Below are 15,949 nucleotides of genomic sequence, written 5' to 3'. Positions count from 1 at the left end.
GTCGTTATGCCCACCCATCAGCCATGCTATTGTACTCAAACTCTACTCATGCAACAAAAGAAACCCAGATGCATATCCAGTCTAGAAATCAATAATTTCAGCCAACTTTCTTGTGGCTGCGGTTTCATGCCAAACGCCTTCCGTGGGCCGTTCCATTATGGTATACACCTCTGTCTCTCTGGCCAGGCCAGGCCAGGGTATCCCACCCAAGTTATTCATTAGACTCAATGTACGTCCCTATCCTGCAATCCTTCTCTCCCCGTCTGTCTCCATAGAGCCGACTAAAAAGCCTGCCCCTGTCCCGGTCCCTGGTACTGGGCTTGGTATGCCTGTCCTCGACCGCCCTGCTGAGGTCCTGGCGAATAGCCTCCCTGAGGAATGAACCGCGGGTCCTTCATCTGCGGCCCGGGCGATTGATGACCCTGACGCATGGCCATTGGGTTGGAATATCCTCCTCCCTGACCATACCCGCCTCCCTGACCGTAGCCGCCTGCTGGGCCGTAGCTGTTTCCCTGGCCGTAGCCAAAGTTCTGAGCTGGGGCGCCGCCGTAGCCATTCGGCGGTCCTCGCGGCGGTCCCATTTGGCCGCGAGACATGTTGCTCTGGGCGTACATGCCCTGGGGCGACATGGGCTGCTGCTGCTGCTGACCATAGATTTGCTGCTGCTGTTGGTATACCTGCTGTTGCTGCTGCTGCTGCTGCTGCTGTCGCTGAATTTGTTGTTGGTAGGCGGCCGACTGCTGTTGGTGCCGCTGATTGATGGCTTGCTGCACGGCCTGGGTGTTCATTCCTTGCTTGGCCTGCTGCCTCTCTCGTTCGCGTGCCTCGATAGCACCGACCAAGCCGGCTCCCTGCTGCGCTTGTTGGCCATTTCTGTTACCAGTCATGCTGATGAGGGGAGAGCCCGTGATGCGAGCCACGTGCTCTTGTTCGCGGGCCGAAAGATGAGACGAGACCTCGCCGCTGCTGGCCATGTCGAGCATGGTGGGACGTTGCAAAAGGTCTGCCGAGCTGCTGCGGGAATGACGTGCAAGCATCTCTGCTGAGCCGCGTCGGTTCACCGACGGAGTCGGTGTCATGGACCGCATGGTAAGGATGTTGCCAGACGGCGTTCTGCCGTGGGCATACATGGGAGTTGCGGGCTGGGCGGCACGCTGCTGTACAAACTGCTCGGCGCTGATGCCCTGGCCGGTTGGCACACTAGCACCGCCTGGTTGCCAAGCCACCTTCCTGACCGTGTCGTCAGATTCCTGTCGATTGTGGCCCTGGACAAGAGGAGACTTTAGTGCAGGCGAGAAGGGCCTCTGTGGCCCCGAGACGCCTTGGGGGCTGAATGGCGTGGGCGTCTTGTTTCTGGGGGGGTTGGCGCCATAGTTGATCGTGGGACCAAAGTTGACCTCGGGAATGTTCAGGTCTGAGACTGGAGAGTCCGCGCCGCCCACCGTCTTCAAAACACCGGCTCTGGGCCTCTCGAAAGACCTCTGAGATTGCTGGGTTTCGCTCGATTTGCGGCTGGCGTAGTCTGGGCTGGCAGTTGACGATGCGTCATCGTAGTAGCTGCCCTCGCTCTTCATGGTTGGCGCTCTGTGCATCTGGTGCTCGGGCAGTGGTGTGCGCTGTCTCGGGTCCCGAGGCTGGACTTGCTGGAAAGCCGCCTGATCAATGACGTTGTTGCCCCAGCTGCCACCGCTCGACGCCGACATGGGTGTCTCTTGGGGACTCCTTAAGCTGTCTGAACGCACCGGAATGGGTTTTCTCTGGAAGACACCCGTGTTGATCTCAGGGAGCGGAACACCACGGCCTTGGGCACGAGGGTCTCTGGATTGGTGAAGAGGCGGCGGCGGACCATTCATCATCTGCGGGTTCATACCGCGGTTCCTCATTTCCGGAGTAGGAACTCGACCCGGGCCACCGATCGGGGGCGTTCTGGCCCCTTCCGGCCGAGAGAAGTTGTTGAATGGCGGCTGAGGGCGACCCTGGGGAGAGAACGGTTGAGGGTGTCCTTCCACGGGGCTCCTCATCTGTTGGGGACCATGAATATCAAATGGAGGCCTCGCGTCTTGAGGGGACCTCATGTCTGGAGGTCTCGCATCAGGTGGCCCGCGGGCTTGGGGGTCAGGGGGCAGGGGGCCGACGGGGTGAGGGCCAGGGGGGCCGAATGACTGCTGGGTAAGTGGCGACCGGGAGCGCTTCTGGTTCATGGGCGGGATAGGGGGCGGCAGACCACCAGAGGAAGGGGGGGTTTGATTGGGGGTCAGAGCTTCACGGGACAACATGTCGTTAGCAGTGCCTCCTGTGGGATCGGCGTGAGGATGTACCAAAGGGTTGGATGGTGCGGTATCCTCTCCACTTCTCCGTTCGGAAGAGCCATCAGAGGTGCTGTCCGAAGGGATCACGAATCCTCCAGCTTTCGTCAACTGCGACAGCGTGGTGCTCGACAAACGGGTGGTGGCTCTGCGAAGGTCTGGAGAATGGTAAGGTTTGCCCGCAGGCTTAGAGTTGGGACCGTAGTTAAAGGCAGGAGGCACAGAGACGGGCTCTGGCGACTCCATGTTGCGCACACTTCCCTCGATCTCGCGCACCGGCGTGCTCCGAGCTGTGTCGTCATCTGAGCTCTGGGTTCCTGAACGAAGGATGCCCCTCACAGGGGTAGGGCCGCGTGCTGGCGAGTTGTTGTAAGAATTGTTGTAGGAGCTGTCGTAACCTCGGTCGTCGTTTCGCTGAGGTGCATGGCCGAGCAAATGAGGATCTGACGAGTTGCGGACGTGGTTTGTCTTGTTGACGCCGGCAATTGGAGGGGGTGCACGCGAAGTTGTGACTGGTGCGGTCTCTGAGCGGTTAGGTGTTCCCAAAGACATCGATCGAGATGATCGGTTCGAGATGGTATCGTCGGCAAAGCCGACTCTAGGCTTGGTTGGCACGGGGCTTGAAGTACCGGTTCCAAAGCTGAGACGGTTGCTCTTCTTGCTTCCACTTCTTTGCCGAGTGCCCGAGCCTTCATCCACCGCGTTCATTCGCTTGCCAGTGAGCTCTTTGAGCTTCTTTCTCCACTCACGCTCCGACCAGGACGAACTTCCCTCCTCCAGGATCAAGTTAGAAACGTCTAGTATCTCAAGGTATCCATAGCGACGGTGCTTTGGCATTGCAAACATGAGCGATCTGGGATCGAGGACACTGGCGACCAGCCTGCCGGGACGGCCGTAGAGGCAAAACGTGTCCCACGTCGGGAAGAGGAAGCGCAGCAGCATCTCGAAGCCGCTCACTGCGGGGTGGGTTTCGGGCATGATAAAGACGAAGCCCTCGGTTGACGAAGGCGGATCTGAGTGGATGGTAATGTTGCCCTCGATCTTCAGGAGGGTGGATGCGTCGATCAGCGACTTTGCCTGGGGATAAATGGCGTAGCCTGAGTAGGCATCGGTAATGGAGGCAATGGGGCGTGCCTTCTTCTGCTTCTTGCCGTCCTTCTTGGTATCGTAGAATTTGATCTCTCCTTTGAGTATGGGAGTATGGCGGTCGTAGGGCGACTTCTTCCTCATCTCCTTCTGCGCCTTCTGATATTCTTTCTCATCGGGCGGAGAGATGACGCACCAGCACCGTCGCCAGGGGACTCCAGCACCAAATCGCACACGCACCCATTCCTCGGTCTTGAACTTGGATCTGTCCATGATCAGGTTGATGTTATTGAGAGACTTGCCCTTGCCGGCGATCAAGGCACCGGTGTACGCCTCCTGCAGCGTGGACTGCTCGTACATGGCGAGTCTGATACCGGCCGTCCATTGTATTAATGAGTGGTGGGAGTTAAAGTGCAGCAGATAACGGTTTCTGCCGGCAGTTGAGATGCTCAAAATGTTCTGCAGAGGTTGCTCGTCATTCGATCGTGTTGGTAGGGATTCGATCTGTTCGCCAAGGGAAGATTAGATTAGCACTCGATCGGCCCCCCCACCGTCGCATCTGCCAGCTGCCATTCGAGGTCTGGGCGCAACTATCGATTCTTCACGTACCATCTTGATAGAGGCGTCCGTTAGGTTAATGAACTTTGGGAGAATTTCGCCATCCTGGCCAGCGGCGTCCAGCTCTGCAGCGTCCCATAGTGACAGGACCGTGCCGACGAGCTGCGCAAAGCACTCGGTCCATGTGCGGTCTGCATTGGGTTTTCCCTCTGTGGTTGCCAAGGTCAGAAATTGATCCAAGAGTCCGCGCGTGTCTGGCGCAGATGCGAAAGAAAAGTGAACGTACGAGTATTTTGGTCGTCCAATTTCAGGAAGTAGCCCTCCTGGTACAACTTGTTTGCATGGCTGTTGAGGAAGGTGAAGATGGGCTGCAGCTCGGGAATGGTATCCTCGTTGATATCCATGAGGGGCGGCTGGTATGGCATTACCATCGAAAGTGGGCGGGAGGAGCTGCGTTGACGACCGACTGTTCTGGGGCTATTTACGGGCGAGCTGTTTGTGGTTCCGTTGGCGGGTGGTGACGCATATTCGGAGGGCGGGCGTGCTGGCGAGGTCGGGGTTGCGGGGCGCTGTGTAAAACTGGTTGGAGGATCTGGGAAAGGTTCTGTGTTGCGATGTGGTTGTGACTTGTACGGAGGAAAAGGCGTCGAGTCGTGGGGAGGCGACGGATTTGGAGTTGGCTGGTTCTTGTTGGCGTCCCTTGGTGCGCCAGAAAACTGGGACATAAAGGACAAGACTGTGCCCACGGAAGAAGATTTGGTCAGCATAATGCGCACCCGTCTAGCAGCAATACCGCCTGGTCAAAAAGTAATATTACCGCCTGACGCCCAAGTAATTGGCCAGGACCGCCGGACGGGGGGGATGGGAAGGGGGGTTGCGAGGGAGTGAGGGGGGGGGGGGGGGGCCGGCGGTGGACGAGCAGGGCGATAATGGGGTGGATGGGGATGGGCCGCGACGAGGAAGGACCTCAAATGAACGGCAAGACCAAACCAGGTTCAGGATACCGGTGGTCCAGGACCAGCTGAGCTGACGAAATAAGGCCGGGCAAGGGTATTTGATGTAGGCGCACCATGTGGGCAGAATCGCAGCGAAGGGGATCTTGGGATTGGGAATTGGGATGCACGGCAACAGACGCCATGTCGAAAGCCCCTTACGACAAGACCCGGGCAAGACAAGACAAGGGAAGGGTGACTCGGGGAATGTGGGAGCACAAACGAACCTCGATTACGGCCCATCTTGCTGGTGGTGGTGCCAAGCCAGCAACCATGCAGCCAAATTACTGAGAGACAGCGACTTGCGCCGTGCGCAACCTAGACGGTCCTTGGTCCTTGGAGGAGCAGAACGAGCCGGCGAGACGAGGTGCGAGGAATGAGAGATGGGGGCCCAATATGCGTAGACTGGGGACCCGAGGGTTTCGGAATTCGAGCGCGCTGTCTAGTCAGATGTCTCTTGTCATGGACGGCGGATTCGTGGACCTCCAAGTTAGATTATCGTCTGCTGGTAGTGGATGTGATATAGTGGACGTTTGGGCGACTCGGCGGTAGGTAATGTAAGATGAGAGAGTACGCAGGGTCGCCGCGCTCAAGGTGGATTACTACGGTGAACGAATGCAGGCCGACCAGATGGAAGCGAGAGGATTAGGATTCGGACATGGGACACTGGTACAGAGGAGTTGTTGTGGGAAGTAGGTGAAGGTATGTCGAGGTCGCGGTGACGGCGTTAAAAAAAATAAAATAAAAGAACAGAGAGGCAAAAGAATCCCAAAGATGATGTATGAATCCGTATGAGAACGGGTCAGAAGAAAAAAAGAAAAAGGACGAGGCGTATGGAGGCGTATTATGCAACAAGCATTGGCAGCACCGCCTACCTACCTTACCTCACCTAGTTGCAGCAGCAGCAGCATCAGCAAGGTCACAGTTGGCAGGTGGTCCAAGACCAGAACAAATAGAGCAGCTTAAAGGCAGGGCAAGACAAGGCAAGGCACTTCAAGAAGGCAGGCGATTCAAGGGCTCGAGGCAGGGCAAGGTAAGGTAAACTTGCCCTGTCTCGGGGTAAGAGTCCAGCGGCAGCAGACCAGGCCAGGCCAGTCCCAGGCAAATGGAACAGACCAAGGCTCCCCCCCCTTCCGGAACAAGAGCCGGCGACGTAATGGCGTTATGCGGAGCGTCTTCCACACCGTTTGGCGTTGGACTGGCTGGGCGGCCGTGATGATGATGTTGATGACTCTGTGTGTCCGGTGCTGGCGGATGCTAGTGTCCCCGACAAGCGTGGGACTATCTGATGTGTACTTTGAACAGCGGAGTAAAAATGGTACTTTGCACAGAGTATGTAGGCCGATGGGGGTTTTTAGTGGTTTTTTTTCCCCTTCGGTTTCTTCCTTCTCAACCTCCTCATCAACCTCCTGCTTTTTCCCCCCCTTTCTTTCCGTCGGGGGTTTTTGTGGGCGTCGTTGGTCTTCTTTCCTTTGATTCTGACTTTGTTCTCTCCCCGTCCCTTTTCTCCTCCTATTCTTCTTTTGCTTCTGTCTCAGCCGAGAGACCGCGAGCTAATCTCGCAATAACTAAACTACACAGTGCCTTAACTGCAAGGGGTGGAGGGCCAAGGGACTGGGTCTATTATTTAACCCTCCATTGAGAAGCGGTGGGGTGGAAACAGGAGAGGAGACGATGCCGTCGATGCTGATGGGTGCCAATCAATGGCTTACGGAAGAGCCGGACGACGCAAATGCAGCACGTCAAGGTTCCTTGGTCCGCCTTTGGACCAAAAAGGATCTAGGAGGACCCAAACCCTCGGCTGCCAAGACAAGCCAGCTTCCGGCCTCTGCGGGCTTGGGGCCTTGGTATCCTTTTGCTGGATGGGATTGTTTCTACGCAGCTTCGTCTCTCCCAGTCGTTCCCGCGGGTTTGCTGCTGCCTCCTTGTCGCCCCCGGCCCCGTGAGGGGCTGATGGTGAGATGGAGGGCGTGTAAGACGGAAGCCGCGAGCTGCCCCCAAACGATTGGCGCCGGGTGGGAGTCTGGCGCTACACGGGGGCAGTTGCAGCTGAAAGAGTTGCAGTTGCGGTTAAGAAGACTCGAGGCCCGTAAGAAACGTGCAGGGTACGGCGCTCTGTAGGTAGGTACCTGGGCTGTAAAGCAGCCAAGCAGGGGTGGCAGTGGGTGGACGCGCAACTACCCCTCAAAGACTCTGGAGATCGGGTGGATGAGGCGATCGCTGGCTGAGACTGACCGGAGGACTGCAGATGGTGTAAGGAAAGAAAAAAAGCGAGGTCGGGTCGGCAGTGGTTCCTCTTCTCCTTCCAACAGCATCCATTCGAGTGAATAAGGTAAGGCACACTAGTAGCGGGCCAGGTACCTGACAGCGCAGCCGCCGGCGTATTCGCGATTCGTGGCGGGGGGCTTGGACGGACACAGATGGATATCTTGGGACTGGGTAGTCGTGACGTGACGTGTTGCTGTCGGTCCAGTCGTGCAATATGGACCGACTTGTCACTCTCAGCCTCCTCTTCCGACTTTTCTCCCATTTCCATCGTGTCTCCTCCAGGGTCGGGCTGTCGTTGACGAAGTCTGCCCATTGATGATGGGTGGGCGGCGCACCGCACTCGACGCCCCCCGTCTGCAGGGTGCAAGACAGGCGGGCAGCGAGCGACAAGAACAGCGCGGGTGATGCGCCTCCTGCCACACACCTCAGCTCCTCCACAGCCAGGCCGTGTGCCACACACGCACACACACACACACCGTGGCCTGCGGGCTACTTGGGACGGATTAAACTACACATGACGCCTGTTCCAGACGCGGAGGCTCGGGTTGGGTGGCTGGGCGCGCGAGCCTGAGGGAGGATGGGGGAGGGAGGGGGGATGAACCGCAGAGCGTGCGTGGTCTGCTCTCTTGTTTCCCCGACTCATCGATTCCGATTCCCCTCCTTGCCGCCAGAGCAATCTCCCTCCTCCTCCGTACTTGCCCGCCAAGAGAACCCCCAAATGCCGTCTGTCTACATCGGACTCCGTGCACCCGCACGTCTGTGTCTGTAGTCTACGTAGGTACGTACGCTCTAGGATGCTCGGGAGCGCCAGAGAGACGTGCAGTCGCGGCTAGCCCAATCAAGGCCCGACCGACTACTGCCATTAACCGCACTCGTCAATAATCCCGGGTGGCTGTGCAAAAAGGGTTGAAGAATCAATTACCTACCACCTACCTCCCTGGATGCACCGGTGCGTAAACCATGCGGTGTTTTTATTTGCGATCGGGGTCTCGGGAGTTACTTTTTGCGACTTGACCCGTCGATTGTTGGGTTTTGTCATGTTCGGCGGCTTTCAATGTCCGCTTCGGTCTCGGTCTCCCGGATCTGTTGCGGCCAACGTCCGCTTCGTTTGTCTCGACAATGACGGGTATTCCACGGCCTTCTGCTTTGTCTCTTCTCGCCCGGTTGAGCCTCAGAGATAAGACAACCCAACCCCCCGTGGCTGCAACTGACTGGAATGTGTCCAAACATGGGGAATCCAACGAGGTAACTAGGGAAGGAGCGCGAGACCTGCCCCAACGGTACGGATACCGTCTTGTATCTTGTACGTCGTGGTTTTGCACAGAGCATCTACAACACAACGCCCTGCGGTGAAGGAAGCCATGTCATCGTCCTAATAAGGTCCTCTCTATCTATGTTCCTTTCCTGCCAATCAAGCCTTGTGGTGTTTCAATTCCCTGAAAAGGATGCCTGTCTTCCTTCATCAACCCCCAGGGCACAGCTTCGGACAAAATAATGCTTCAACGCGCGTGCAACATCTTTCCCGGGTTGATGAACCATGCGCGGCCGCAGTCCGATGAAAATTCCCTCAAACTGCATGCGTCCGATGCCGTGTTGACTCCTTGTGTCACGGGCTACATTGAGTTATGCGTGACCGGGTTTCCCACCCAGTTCCAAGACACTTCAACACCCTCTTACCTCACCCTCCAACCACCCTCACCCCCTCGCCTCGAGGTACCTGGGCCCGGTGACTAAACACATACCTAGTGCACGATGGATGGTAAGCCGGCAGGCACATGAATACCTTCTAATTACTCCATGCAGAAGGTGCACGTACCAGCAACCATCATCTCCCCGAAACGCTCACCCGCCAACGACAACGTGGCTGTAATTTGAAGTAGGACCCATGAAGGAATTCCAGTGCCGACTTGGCTTCTGGGCTTCCTGCCAACCGTTCCGTGAAGGCGTAGGAACCCTGGTCCAGCAAACTAAACCAGAGGTTATACGAACCGTGCACGCCCGCCATTGTCATACGCTACGTTTTCAACCCTTGAACACGTACTCCCCGGGTATAAGATGGCATGATTTGTGACTTTACCCAATGCCCATGCCCGTCTGCCTCATCGAGGTGCTGGCGTCAACCGTTTAACAGGGTCTCCCAGGCGGGCCGGGGACTCTGAGAGCTGGGGCATAGATGGGCCGGAAAGTCTCCAAGGATTAGGAGGGGCCGTTGACGCCGGCCCCCCTGCTCTTCCTCGTTGTCTTCTCCGCAGCGGTCCTGTCCATTCGCCGTAAGAACTGCCGCCGAACCGTCGACACTGCGTCTCGGGCTATTGCGATCCAGTCTGGTCTGAGGGAATCTGCCGTGCGAATCGTATCCGATTTGAAACCGTTCTGGCTGGTCTCCCTCTCCCCGTCATCTGCCGTCCCTTTCGGAACCACACACACACAACTGGGGGCGATTTCATTGTTCTGCCCCGTTGCATTTCACTCCGCAGGTCGACATCGGACGGGGTTCAAGGGTACGGACGTGAGGCCAGCGCCGTGACGGCTCTCGTGACCGACTGCGCTCGCAAATCGCTCGCCACCGCAGCGATGCCAGTCTCGTTCCGGATACGCGGGCTGGGAAAAGAAATTGACTTAAAGGGTCCACGATGGACCTGTATCCTGCATGCGACCCCTTCTCTTTGGCCCCAGTGCCATGCAGCATGGGCAGGGGGTTCGCCCCGCCCTCAACAGTCACTTTCCACGACGTCTACTGAGGGGGGCTGGCTGGATCCGTCCTTAGTAAGACCCGGAGTATGCGAGCGAGGCCCCCAGGTTTATTCCGAGCCTGAATAGCTTCGGGTCCCCATGTGCTCGGTTGTGACCGAACGCCCGAGTGGCTTGCCGGTTGTGGCATTCGCAGGTGCGAACGATCCGGAAAGATTCAGGGTCTTCTGGGCTCCTCCGCGAAGGCGCTTCCCGCCCCCCTCTCCGTTCTCCGCCCTTCCAAGAGGTCCATGCAATCCAATCATTTCGAACGCCGAGCCATCTCTGAGGCGGTAGAATACGAACTTCCCAACCTCCACCTCGCATCCTTCCAACTACTGAGCATCAATTAGCCAGTCAGAGCGCTGCAATGTCAAGGGTCTGCGGCTGCGAGCCGGGCGCTATCAACCCCCAAGGGTCCGGTCCGGCTCCTCTGCAACATGCTGAATTGTCAATTGACGGGGTCAGAAAGCCGCCTGAGATGCAGCGGCTCCCTATAATTGTGTAGTTTGTGATGCTGCACATAGTACAGAGCACCTCGATCACGAATTGGCAGTGTGAGCACTCTGTTGCGGCAACTGTTCCCCAGTCCCTTGTCCCTTCAATCGATACCCAACACCGGTCAACCCGACCACAATGACTTATTCTCGCCTGTTCCACCAGACCGAGAGGCTTCATGGGAGCTGAAATGCGACCACGCTGCCGTAAGACACACGGCTGGCGATGGCTTTGACGCCTGTCCTGTGTAAGACGTAAACCCCGCCCGTGGAACGGCTCGCTGGCGGCTCGTGGCAGCTCCCCCGAACGCGCGTTGCTTCTCCGTAAACGGAAACGGCAATTAAAGACATCCTATAGACGGCGTCGTCTCATTTGCAGTGACAACAAAAGACACGTACGATGAGTCCCAACACTGAGCCGCCTCATGGTTGACACTGAGCGTCAGCCCCCGTTACGTCATGGCGGTGGATGGGGCTCTGGGCATCCCTGCTACGAGCTGGCGTCAGATTGACACCAACCATGCGCAGAAGGCATGCGACGACGTAATTACCAGACGCATCAGTACGGCTGGGTGATGTCTAGGCTCGTAGCGCAAACAGCTTGAATGGATAGTCTGGATTCACTATAGAAACCTTGGAAGCATAAGTCGCCGCGCTAACCAGTTGTCTGGCAATACAATGTCTCGCGCCAGTCCCATCAAGCAACATTCCATCGCTTGATGGTAAGGGTGGATAATGGCTGAAAATCAGAGCAGGAGAGTTTGTCAGAAAGCAAGTAAATTCGAACCAGATGATGCGTGCGTGCCTTGGTGCCTGTGCTGCCCGGGGTTTATTGTTAGAAAAGATCGGCGCAGGCTGAGAGGCCATTGCTTCCGGCTCAATCCCTCGTATTGTATCGCAATGAATACCCTTCTTCATCGTGTTGTGGTTGTCTGGAGGAAGCCCTAGACAGTCGACCGTCCGTCTACTACCACCATGCAAGCCATTAGTAATGCTTGCCTTCGCCAGGTGACACGGCATCTGTGTCTGTTTCCTTGAGGGGACGAGGCCGCCGGCCGTGACGCAGAGTCTTCGAGACCAAGTCTATTTGCCAGCAGTTGTGGTGTTTATTTTAGGTACCGCAGCCGCAAAAAGCTGCAAGCCAAGCGGTGGCCACCTCAGCAGGCCCAGCTGTTGTCGATCCCGAATGTCGATCGGCCGGCAAGCCCTGTGTGCAAGTTTTGCATCCGCAGCAAGACGGTGCTCCGCCTGGTCGAGGAGCGTACACGCATTGTAGTCCCCCTAGATCGGAAACACCGATAGGAGCAGATAAGAAGATGAGAGAAAGAGGGAAGGAGACATGGTTTTTTCCTTCTTTTGTTTAGTGTGAAAAGTCTGTAAAAAGTCTGCAAACAGTGTCAATGTCGGTGTAATCGGTTTCCTGCGCAGTGAATGGCAATTTCAGATGTTGCATCGATTGCCACTTATTTGCCCCATCGACAATACGCTAGGTTGCGAGAGTTCCCAATCAAATCAAAAATTTCACTTTGTTGTTTGTTGTTTGCTGCGGCACATAATGAAGGGTGATGCCAGTGAAGAGTGTGTTCCTCAAAGTGCGGTCAGGCAGAAAAACAAGGGAGCTCCCGGCATGAGCCTGTTGTCGATTCGAAGGAAGGGTAGCAAGTTGTGGCCCGACCGGGTTGCTGAGGCGTTGGTAGGAGTGCTGGGCGCTCGGTGAAATATGAGATGGAGCAGCCCGGGAGCCGGTGCACTACGGCCGTGCTGATAATTCGAGGTCGGAGCTCCAAAGTCCCTGATTAAGTAATTTGTACGTACCCGGCCTTCTGGAGAGCTCCAAGTACTACGCTGCAGCCCAGTGCCAGTGCGCCAACCAAACGCGCTTGCACGTGTGCCCAATTTAACCCCCGGTTCGGAGAGCCCCAACCAACACATCGAAGCCCCCCCCCGGCCATGCCCAGCACCCAGTGGCACCTTTCAAGCGCCAAAGATAACGGCTTCAGGCCCTGCCATTCGGTCTCGTTGCGATCCAACATCGCAAAAGGCGCCTGATTTGCCTCATAGTTGGAATGAGGAGGCTACCTGGGCCCTTGTTGGCGACCACACCGTTCACAGCGCGGCCGCCTCGAGCGCCTCGAAGCGCACCATGGCCGCCTCCTTCTCTCGTCAAGACTGCCTCCCTGTCGACAACATCGTTGCGAGCAGAGCCTTCCGATGAGAAATCATGGAGACATCCCTTTCGCTTCGAGACCGGAGTCTCACTCTTTGCGAAACGAGCCCCGAGGCCTTTCCCTCCGCCGTTCCTCTCCCCTCCGTCGGGCTCCTTCTCCGACCCGCTCAGCACCCATCATCGAAGCCGCGACCGGCGCGCAAGAGTAAACGGAGAGATTATACTCGGACAGACGAACGGAGACGATGCCGTCTTCGCCAGCAACAACTTCATTTGTGCCAACGATGGGGTCGGCGCTTGGTCTACGCGCCCGAGGGGGCATGCCGGGTGGGTAGATCGGTGTCTTGTGCTTACGCGAAGCTAACATGTCCGCGCAGTCTCTGGTCACGCTTGATACTTCACTTCTGGGCAACGGCCGTGCAGCAAGATGTCGCCAGTCCTCGGTCGGAAGGAGAGCTCTACAAACCCGATCCCGTAGCATACCTCCAGGCAGCATACGAGCAGACGCTGAAGGCGACATCCGACCCGAATGATTGGCAAGGCACGACGACAGCAAGCGGGGCGCAGTTGCACTACAAGACTCTTGATGGAAGTGAACAGATTCCCCAGGTCTACGTTACCAACCTAGGCGACTGCCAAGTCATGATTTTGCGACCTAGACACGAAAAGGTTGTCTACAAGACCAAGGAGCAGTGGCATTGGTTCGACTGCCCACGCCAGCTCGGCACCAACAGTCCGGACACGCCTGAGCAGAACGCGGTCATGGATATAGTGGAGACTCAGGTTGGAGATGTGGTTCTTGCCATGTCAGACGGCGTCATTGACAACTTGTGGGAGCACGAGATTGTCGACAGTATTCAGAACAGCATACAGCGCTGGGAGAAGGGAGAGGGAGGAGGTGACAGGGTCGAAGGTGACCGGACAGGTGGCGCAAATGGAGGTATGAAGTTTGCCGCCGAGGAGCTGGTGGCGGCAGCAAAGAAAATCGCGACCGATCCGTTTGCCGAAAGCCCATTCATGGAGCATGCCATCGAGGAGGGCCTGGCCAGCGAGGGAGGTAAGACGCAGCACTTATCACTCTCCATTAGGCATTGGACTGACAACGAACGACATAGGCAAACTTGATGATATCAGTGTTGTCGCCGCTCTCGTCAGGAAGCAAGATGCATGAGAGCGAGTGCGGTGCTACGAAACAGCCATTTGAAATAGAATCACGGGAAATGCTTCGCAAGGGCAAGGCTACAATAATTTGGCATGTGCCCTGTCGCGAGTTGGATGACAGCGGCCATTTTGGGAGAAAGTTTGGCGTTTTGCGTGCTGCCCGCTTCGGTCACGGTTCGGCAATGCTATCCACGATTTCAATGCTTGCTTTCAATTCAGAAAAAATAAAATAAAAACAAATAATCTCAACGCTCGTATTCATCAATGATTTGCTCAGAACGTGACGTTTCATCGGGGGCAGCCCGTCCTCCCGCGGCCGGGCTGTAGTGGGGTAAAATCGGCTTCCATGGGTCTGACCTCTTATCTTATCGCAATTTTTCTGCAAGAGAAATTTCGCGACTTTCAACGCAAACATTGCCTGCCACCGCAACATCCTGCCACACCAGTAAATCAAACACACTCGACCTACGGCACGGTGCCACATCGCCGCCCGATTCCAAGATGCGCGGAAAACGAAGCAAGCAGTATCGTAAGCTGATGAACCAGTACTCATTGACCTGGGGATTCCGCGAACCGTACCAATGCCTGGTCGATGCTGAAATCGTGGTCGACTGCCACAACTCCAAATACGACCTGCTCGCCGGACTCGAGCGCACTTTCCACGGCAAGGTCAAGCCAAGTGAGTAGCAAATCTGCAGTTTGCCTTGCGATCCGCCTGCTGACGACTTGAAGTGATGACACAATGCGAAATCCGGAAGTTGTACCTGCGCAAGAACGAACCCGAGATGAACAGGATCATCGACTTTGCAAAGACCCTGGAGCGAAGACGATGTGGTCACCTGCCGGAGGATTACCCCGAGCCCTTGAGCACGATGGACTGTCTGAAGGCCGTCGTCGACCCTAAGGGGAACCTAGTCAACAAGCACCGCTACTGCGTCGCAAGCCAGTCTGTCGATGTGCGCCGGATGCTCCGCGAGATCCCCGGCGTTCCTCAAATCTATATCAAACGATCCGTCATGATTCTTGAGCCCATGGCGACGGAGAGTGTGGCAATTAGAACGAAGGAAGAGAAGAGCAAGTTCCGCGACGGCCTCGTCAAACCCGAGAGGAAGAGGAAGCGCGAGGACAACGACGACGAAGAGAGCGGCAAAGACGGCGAGGCCAAGAATGGCGCGTCGGCTAGTGGAAACCAAGAACAGAAGAAGCACAAGAGGAAGGGACCCAAGGGCCCGAATCCGTTGGCAGTCAAGAAGGCAAAGAAGGCCACCGACGGGGAGCGGAAGCCACAGAGCGCAGCTGGACAGCCACCGGCAACGGAGGGAGGAGAGGGAGACGGCCCGGCGAAGAAGAAGCGCAGAAGACGGAACAAGCCCCAGGGCGGTGAAGCGGATTCGAATGCGCCGGCAACAAATGGCGAGGGTTCGGCGGAGCAGGCGGTGGAAAGCTCGTAGGGATTCTAAAAGCATATCAAGGGCGTTGGGGACTTTGATTGGAACGTAGGGTACAGCAAAAGCTTTGAGATACCAATTAATGGGAAATTCTTCCTACATCACGACTGGGGGGGTGAGGGGGGCGACGACGAGGCTGCGTTTCCGGTTCGTCTCATAAACTGGCAACGTAGTTAACCAAGACCTGGGAGCAGGATCCTTGGCTGGGATTGTGAATACATCATCTTGACTAAAACGACTCATGCTAGGCAGTGGCCAGGGGATCTGCTGATGGGTTTCTTACGAACAACCGTCTGACAATTCAATGCACCAGAATCAAAACGGACGACGATAGAAAGGCGAGGCAAAGGCACAGGCTGCCGGGACTGCCGGGACTGCCCATGATTACAGTCGGCCTGTGTCGTCAGTTGTCCAAGGAAGGAATCCCCTTCAGTGTGAGGCAGGGCTGGACAGCGGTCAGAGCTCTCGCCCACTGAAACGAACAATGTCGTGGTGTGTTGGCGATGTGCCGGACCGCGCTGACAGCAGTGAGTGAGCGCAATCCTCTAATTATTGAATACATTCTTTTGATTGGGCCCCACCTCACCTCCAATTCTCGTTTGGTTCTGTCTGAGCCCCACAGGAATGGTACTCTAGCGGGTTTCCTTGGGGAATTTGATCTCTCAATCAAGGGTCAAACTCGCTAACGGCCTCTTCATCATCCCTTTCGAGCCCAAGGACCCCCTCAAAGAATCGA

General features: G+C 56.5%; 2 protein-coding genes across 2 annotated transcripts; one reads left to right on the top strand and one right to left on the bottom strand.

Moving 5' to 3' along the window:
* Positions 1-281: 281 nt before the first annotated feature.
* EsH8_VI_000620 (PH domain-containing protein) lies at positions 282-4,354 on the bottom strand (the record flags this gene model as incomplete). Its single annotated transcript, XM_083271873.1, has 3 exons — positions 282-3,896; positions 4,002-4,159; positions 4,237-4,354. The coding sequence occupies 3 exons, from the start codon at positions 4,352-4,354 to the stop codon at positions 282-284; spliced, it is 3,891 nt and encodes a 1,296-aa protein (XP_083127047.1).
* An 8,149-nt stretch (positions 4,355-12,503) lies between these two features.
* Positions 12,504-15,216, top strand: EsH8_VI_000619 (rRNA-processing protein UTP23; the record flags this gene model as incomplete). Its single annotated transcript, XM_083271872.1, has 5 exons — positions 12,504-12,931; positions 12,982-13,661; positions 13,720-13,754; positions 14,300-14,444; positions 14,498-15,216. 5 exons carry the CDS (start codon positions 12,504-12,506, stop codon positions 15,214-15,216), a joined length of 2,007 nt encoding a protein of 668 aa, XP_083127046.1.
* Between the last annotated feature and the right edge of the window lie 733 nt (positions 15,217-15,949).

Source organism: Colletotrichum jinshuiense, chromosome 6, assembly GCF_051148585.1.
Source record: "Colletotrichum jinshuiense chromosome 6, complete sequence".
NCBI classification, from domain to species: domain Eukaryota; kingdom Fungi; phylum Ascomycota; class Sordariomycetes; order Glomerellales; family Glomerellaceae; genus Colletotrichum; species Colletotrichum jinshuiense.
This window is presented reverse-complemented; position numbering and strand designations above follow the sequence as displayed.